The 8,056-nt window shown below is 39.5% G+C and overlaps 1 protein-coding gene across 1 annotated transcript; it reads right to left on the bottom strand.

The window, feature by feature from the left end:
- Positions 1 to 427: 427 nt before the first annotated feature.
- GKN1 (gastrokine 1) lies at positions 428 to 6,004 on the bottom strand. Its single transcript, XM_015064079.3, has 6 exons — positions 5,901 to 6,004; positions 3,910 to 3,963; positions 3,682 to 3,819; positions 2,393 to 2,503; positions 1,341 to 1,488; positions 428 to 693 (listed from the first exon to the last, which is right to left on the bottom strand). Exons 1-6 carry the CDS (start codon positions 5,910 to 5,912, stop codon positions 602 to 604), a joined length of 555 nt encoding a protein of 184 aa, XP_014919565.1. The 5' UTR covers positions 5,913 to 6,004; the 3' UTR covers positions 428 to 601.
- Positions 6,005 to 8,056: the final 2,052 nt, after the last annotated feature.

The following is an 8,056-nucleotide window of genomic DNA, read 5'->3' as shown; positions in this document are numbered from 1 at the left end:
TGAAGAGAGAGAAGCAGAATTTAAAGAGGAGCAGAGAAGAACTAATACGTGGCTTCCAGGAGAGAGGAGACTTGGGTCTTGATCTCAATATGGTTCCTGGTTCCAGTGTCTTTGATTTTCTTGCCCTAAGATTATTTTAGATACTCCAATATCCTTGCAGTAAACCTCCCTTTCTGGCGTAAGCTTGTTTGAGTGGATTTCTGCCCTTGCTGATCTGAAATGTTACTGTGCACATCAACTGTGGAACAGTTTTTAGAGCAGTCAGATTGCCTTGGATTCATTCCCAGAACCGTGGTTAGTAGTATCCAAAGCATCTGAAGGGGTTCTTTATAAGGGACAGGCCCTGAATATAGGCTAACAGTTGGGTCTAATACACTTGGACGGCCTACCCACCACCACATGGCACTTTTGATCCTATGCATTCCAAACAGAAATCATAAGGAATTTAGTGCTGAGGAGATTTATTGAAACTTAAAGAAGCCAAACATAACTGGAAGAATACATTTCAGAATGACATGATAAAAACCTTTAGAACCCAATGTGGTTTTTTTTGCATAAAATATGCTGATCATTAAATTCAAAGTGACTTTTTTTTTTCTTTTTACACCTCCAATTCTCCACATAAGGAAATTCTCAGAATCCAGAGTATATCAGCACGGAGGCATGCTTTTGAGTAAAAGAACAGGCTTGCCCCTGATTTAAAAAAAAAAAAAAAAAAGAAACTGATATCAATGTCTTTACAAGGACTTTTTTTGGGGGGGGGGGGGTGGGTGCTACAGTTTCCAAACTAGCTATGCACAGATTTCAAGATCTATCTATCTATCCATCTATCTATCTATCTATTTAGATTAAATCAATCACTTCAGAGATCTGGAAAGTTGCCATTAGGTTAAGTAGGTGGATACTTTGTTTTTGTGCAAGTTATTCTTTGAAGGCCCAGAAATTAAGTGAATGAGCTATAACAAGTCAATAGATTCTATTAGCATTCTTTTTTCACTGAGAAATTCATGCAACACTTTAAATATATTTTGTGGTAACTCCAGATCCACTCTTGAAAGGTCGTATTTCCCAATGGTGAAGAGCACAGAATCCAACACCAAAATGGGTGGGACTGACCCAGACAAAGGATTTGTGACCTATCCCTGTGCCTCAGTTTCCTCATCCAGAAAGTGGGAATAACAATACCTATCACATAAGACTGCTGGCAGGAGTTAATAATTTCACACACTTAAAGCACAGAGCAAGTGCTAAGTAACTGGTGTCTTCTGTAGACATGCCCGAGAATAGTCTGACCATATCAGCAGCAATAACTCACAATGCACCATAGAAAGCCTACTTACCTTCAATCTCATCAGCTGTGTATGTTGGAATCCCTCTGCACATGCCAGCGATGGGTTTCCCTAACTTTTCCAGATCATTGACTCTCTCAGGGTTGATTGAGTATATCAGACTCGTGGGAGGTGGTCCCCCTGGTCCTTTACCCTGAAGCTGAGTGTGGAAAGGAAAAGAGGGAATGAATGCCCAGCTCAGTAGTTTGTTGATGAGGGATGGGTACAAGGCCAGTACGGGGTATTGCTTGGCTACCGTTTTCTCATAATCAAAATGGCTGTTGGAGTTGAAGAGCCAACTCCAACCCCGTGTATCTCAGAATTTCTGTGTCCCAAAAGATTTAGGTGGTGTGAAACGTCAGTTTCTCATAAAAGCAGAAATCTGAGGCTAAATTTATTCTGAAGCTTGGACCTCATTTGGTCATTTGGTATTTTTTGGATTGAGCTATATAATAATCAGATTCTGAGAATGGAGTTTATCTTCTCTACTGTGTCAGTGAAAGGTACCTGTCAGTTACAGAAATATGAACTCAAGCAAACATTTTAAAGAGCAATGCATCTTCTGTCCCCACCCAACTAGGGTTGCCAGGTAAAACAAAGGACACTCAGTTATATTTAAATTTTAGATAAACAAATCATTTTTTCAGTGTAAGTATGTCCTAAATATTGCATAGGATATACTTATGCTAAAAAAAAACAAAAACAAAAACTTATCCATTGTTTATCTGAAACTCAAACTTAACTGGGTATCCTCTATTTTTATTTCTAAATCTAATAACCCCAACCCAACTTTTGTGTAACTTTGTGTAACTCCAAGTGGAGACGTGCAGGCAGCTCCCGTTGGCTTGAGCAGAGCTTTGCTCCTTGAACAGTAAAGACAGGTGTGAGCCACAGCACTGAGTGTGGTGGCAGCTGCCTCTCCTCAGGAAAGTACTAGTTCCTCTTCCCTTTTTGTGCTGCATGTTACAACGTACTGTGGTCACGCGGAAATGACTGTGACCTCATTATTTACTGGCAACCAAAAGACCTCCCTTGAACAAAATCAAAAAGACTTTTATTTATACCTTCTTTTCCTTGACCAGTGCATCAAGAGTATGAAGAGAAGGCATGACATCCTTGTTCATTCTGTGCACAATGCATACCTTCTTTTTAAAGAGTCTAATCGCAGCAAAGTTCTGTTAAAGAAAAAGGTAGATGGAAGGAAGTAGGTTTTCCAAGGAGGTTTTTTTTTTTTTTTTTCATCAGACATCAGTTTTACCAGCAGAGGGAAATAGAACTCAAGAATGAACCTAGCTAGATAAGAACATCAGATCTGGCCCTGTTTTGCAATCATGTCTATAGCTAACGTTTGTAAGAACCTAGTGTCTAACTCGTTGCTCTCTCTTCAAGTTCTAACATGGAGTCATTCTACATATGTCCGTTTTGCTGAAATAAACTTCAAATTGCTATCACATTTGAGTCTCATTTGATCTTCACAACATTTCTAGGAGACAGGTAAGACAGGGATTAGTTTTCTAATTGACCACATGGATAAAACTGAAACAATAAAGAATGGGCTTATTAAAAGTACAAAATTTGAGGGGCGCCTGGGTGGCACAGTCGGTTAAGCGTCCGACTTCAGCCAGGTCATGATCTCGCGGTCCGTGAGTTCGAGCCCTGCGTCAGGCCCTGGGCTGATGGCTCAGAGCCTGGAGCCTGTTTCCGATTCTGTGTCTCCCTCTCTCTCTGCCCCTCCCCCGTTCATGCTCTGTCTCTCTCTGTCCCAAAAATAAATAAACGTTGAAAAAAAAAAAAAGTACAAAATTTGTTACATACAAAGCTGGTAATTGCAGAGGTGGATCTCCTAACCAGAGTCAAGTGTTGTTTTTGTTTGGTTTTTGTTTTGTGTTTCTCTTACCAGTTAATATTGTCACCTACATTTCCTTTGTTTTTTTTTCTTTCGAGTTACAGGTGAAATGTCCATCTCTGGCTTTTTGGAAGGAAATTGAAGATAGACTGAAATAGGGAGCAGTAATATTGTGCAGGTTTTTCCTCATTACTGAGGGTATCTCGAGAGAAGGCAGAAGGTTGTTCGTATTTTTCTAACAGCCCCACAATTCTGTGGGCATAGTGGATCCTAATTACCGTTCATTGCTTTGAATTTTAACTGATTGTGGGAAACATTAATAGTGTTATATCTAGTAGTGAAACTGGGTGACCAAAGTAGGCACTTTGACTTACAACTCTATGCTTATGTGCAGTTAGAAATTATTTTATTTTAAATTCTTTTATGGTTAGCAGACATTTTTGTTGTTGTTATAAAAAAAGAAACATCATATTTGTAAAGAACGGAAATTGCATGTTGGCTACCTACAGTATTGTAATCCCAGAGGGCATTCCAGGAGTCCCATCCATTGTTATTGTCAATATTGGCCACATTGTGTTCATTGTTGACACTCACTGACTGCTGCCCACTTATACCACTGTTGCTGTCACCGCCAATGTTGATATCCTGAAATTTACAAGAAATTGACGGTGATTTAATGCCACATTTCTTTGCAAATGCATTTTAATAATACGCTTTAAAAAGTGTAATACTTACAGTGAAAGCAAGGGCTGGGGTCAGGAAGACTCCAAGAAGTCCGGCAAAGACAATCTAAAAATCATAAATAACATTGGTCTACTACCACATGGCAAAACAATGTCCTCTTCTTTCTCTACCCAAGCTTATAAAAAATACCGATTTTACCACTCTCTCAAGTGATCCGTCTTTCTTCTTTGACCTTGTATTTTTTTTCAAGCATAGAAAGTTGTAATGATAATGTAAGATTATAGCTTAATTACTGTAGTAATCATGTTATTGTGGTATGTAGTTTTAGAATTGTTAATGTAGGAGCACCTGGGTGGCTCAGTCAGTTAAGCATCTGACTCTTGGTTTCGGCTCAGCTCATGATTTCACGGTTTGTGGGTTCAAGCCTCATGTCGGGCTCTGGGCTGACAGTGCGGAGCCTGCTTGGGATCCTTTCCATCTCTCTCTGCCCCTCCCCTGCTCACACCCACTCTCTCTCTTTCCAAATAAATAAACATTTTTTAAAAAAAGAAAAATAATAATTGTCAATGTAGGTCTTATAAAAAACTGATGTAGTATCAGTACATTGAAAAGTACATTTGAAAATGAATAGCATATACAATATGAAGATGGATATACGTTCTGAGAATTAAGTCTGAAAACGATTTAATTTTCCTCTTTGATCTGGGATACTTTCCTCCCTTCATCGACCTCCTAATAAAAAATGACTCTTTTTATCGAAAACAATTTTTTTAAAGCAATGGATTGGTAAGCAGGCTAGCTGCTGCTATTGAGAGACCGAGGATGGAGAGGTCCAGCTGTCAAGCGTGGTTAGCAGAAAGGCAGTCAGTAACTGTCCCGGGATACCTAGGTTAGTCATTTGTCATTGGGTACATGACATTAGTTGTCAGAACACAGAGCTTTATGCAGGTGCCCAATTCTGAGTACCTGTTCTCATTTCCTTTACCTGGGATAAAATGGTTTGAGATCTGCCCTGGTGATTTAAGGTAATTCTTTTATTTGCTTAATTTTTCTCCTGATAGCTTAAGATGGAGGTAAAAATTAGTCTCCTAAACAGTGAGAGATGGGGGAAATTTTAGAGATCCTCTAGTACATAACAATCCATTCACATATGAGGAAACTGAGCTTCAGATGTTCAGTAACGTGGCCAAGGTTGTATCGGCTAAGATTGTACCCCTTGTTCACGGCAGAACCAGGAGAGAAACCAGATCTGACCTGGGTTGGGAACTTTTTTTTTTTCTTAATTTTTTGACCTTGCTGTTATTAGAACTAATTTCTAGATAACTATGTTACATTTGCAACTCCATTACGAAGCAGACACTGCTGTAACATAGTGTTTAATATGTTGAAACATGAAAATATTCATCGGGTTTCTAGCCCCTCTGCATCTTGTTATAAGTGACACACAGCACCACCAGTTCCTTTGGTGGAATTTCATGGTGTACCTACTGCACTCTTAGCTTTTTATCTGGAGCCATAGGTGAGAGACTGTACTAGCTTCACGCTTCAGGTATTTTTCATGGGTAAATGACTATGGACAGGGTTCAAGCAAATCTTTCTCACTTGGACCTCTGTTTTACAGCAGAGAATGTGACAATAAGTCTCTCACCCATCCAATTTGATAATGAGCTTTTATCTTGCCTGAACATGTTCAGGAGTTTGGTCAAAAGAGGTATTCAGCAATGTGGGGAAAGATTAGATACTTTCTAGGACTTAGGGACTGCTTGCTTTATGACCAGACCTGAACAAGGAGAACTGAAAGGTAATTTTATTAAGATAGCATGATATACGATGCTCACAGAGCTGTCTGCTCCCAGTATAACTATGGCTGCCCTCAGAGATGTTTTTACTTGCCACAATTCAATGAAAAGAAAGGAGATTTTTTTTTTCAAAATAAATTTTCCATTATGGTGAGATTGTCATAAGAAGCAGACCCACTTAGCTCAGAACATTAACAGTCTCTAGCCATCAGATAATGAATTCAAAAGGAAAAATCTACTCACTGTGAGCTTCATCTTGGCTTCACCAAAGCAATGGAGTGGAAAAGAAGGCAGGCATGAACTCAGATGAGAGCCCTTCTCATATTTGTACTTAGCCAGCTTTACTCAAACTAGGTGTGACTAGGTGGGGTCAAAGATTTATCTTTCTCCAGCTTCCATATCTGTGCCATGATCCAGCATACCAGGAAGCCTTTGGGAATATCTCCTTGGTCAGCAAGGCATTTTGACATGGAGCTGAGCTGACTCATCATTGGTTGAAGTTGAAGATATCACAACAAACTCAATATGATTAATGATAGCCTCTGGGCCAACTGAAGCTGTGGGTGTGGACATTTTATGTATTGGGATCACTCAGATTCAGGAGAAGAATAATCCCTAAAATCAAACAAGACTGCAGATGAGAAATTGTGGGCACGCTGGGCCTTGCAGATAGCTCCTATAAGGATGTGGGAATGGTTTCCTCTTTGTACCTTTATGCGAACCCATCTGATGGTTTTGCTTAAACAAACTGTTCTACTAGCTACTCCCAGCAAACTTATACCCTTTTCTGCAATCTTGAGCTCTCTCAGTGGTTCCATGTACCACACATAGTACACAGAAAGTACCATACTTCCAGCCAGGAAACCTGGGGGCTGTCTTCAGCAATTTCCTCTGACCACCACATCCAGTCAGGTGCTAAACCATGTCATTTGGTCCCAGATTTGCCTCTCAACTCTGGTCTTGCCTACAGCTTCCTTCACCAGAACTTCTATAATAGTTGTGTGATGAATCACTCTGGTCACCAGTCTCTCATACTCCAGCACAGTCGTCTCCATTTTCCCTAAAGTTATCTCTCTAAAGTACATATATAAATCAACATGACTCTACGAAGCTTAGAAATGTTCACTGGCAGCCTGCGAGATGGACATGATACTCATTGGAATGGCATAGAATGTCTCTAATAAGTTTCCAAAGCCCCTCCCCCAGCTGTATCGTTCCATGCTATACTCCTATATTCCAGTTACACCAGAGTTCCCACTATCGCTGGAATATTCAGGATGTTTCATGCCTCTATGCTTTTGCACATGCTGTTCTCCCACCTTGGAGAGCTACCCCCTTGGCTTTCTTTAGTTAGTAAACTTCCTTTGACTCATCAAAGCCCAGCTTAAATATCACTGCTCCCAACACACCTTCCCCATATCTCAGGGGGACCTTCCTTTTTTTCCTGGAGCTATGAAAGCAATCTCTGTTCTTTTATTCACTTATAGAAAACTTGCTTTTCAAAAATTATGTTAAAATGATTAAAAAATGTTTTCATCAGAAGCATAGAGTAGAAACTGTCACTTGGGCTAGGAAGGAAATGCTCAAAACAGTCTCGGGGTTGAATTAAAGTTTTTATCTTTTTCTACCTTCTCTGATACACTGAACCTAGTAAAGCAACTTGCTAAAGAGGAAAACTGTATTTCAGTCATCACTGATTAATAAGTTTCCTCTTTGCAAGCCTTCTTGAGTTCATGATTGTCCTCTTCTGTGTGGACTGGAACCTTAGGATGGGGTTACATAGTTAAAAATCTTGATTCACTAGCAACACCTGTTTGAAAAGGTAAGTGGATTAGTATTGCTGTGGTTAGATTTTGTTTTTTAATGTGTCCACTAATTTCTTTCAAACTTATTCTTTAGCTGCAAAAGATCAGTAAGCATATGTGAAGACGTATGTGAAGAGATTTTCATCTGCCTCAGGAACTGCCACATCACTGCAAAGTCAAAGAGGGGACAGCATGGTGGCTTCAAGCCCAGCTCACTTTGGTATATGGGTACATTCTAGTACAATTTTTGCATGCCATACCTTACCAAAGATTCAAGGATGACATTTTTTCCAGTAGGTCTGTGAAATGCTGATGTGGAGGATACTCCATGAAATAGACAGATAGTAACATAGATAGATAGGTAGATGATAGATAGATAGGTAGTGTTCAAAGTCTAATAATGCCCTTCCTAAGAGATTGACAATTTACATTCATATATCAAATGTGCTATGAAATCTTTAGGGGATAAATCTATGTCATGTTGTTTCGTTCAGATTCCCCTAAACTTAATGGACCATAGAACCTGGTTGTTTTTCTTTTTTATTGATTTATTTTTCCTAACACCTGTCAGTATCCCTGGGGGGTACCTTCGTT

Source organism: Acinonyx jubatus, chromosome A3 (assembly GCF_027475565.1).
Source record: "Acinonyx jubatus isolate Ajub_Pintada_27869175 chromosome A3, VMU_Ajub_asm_v1.0, whole genome shotgun sequence".
In the NCBI taxonomy this organism is placed as follows: Eukaryota; Metazoa; Chordata; class Mammalia; order Carnivora; family Felidae; genus Acinonyx; species Acinonyx jubatus.
The sequence above is the reverse complement of the archived record's forward strand: the minus strand, read 5'-3'. Positions and strand labels throughout refer to the sequence as shown.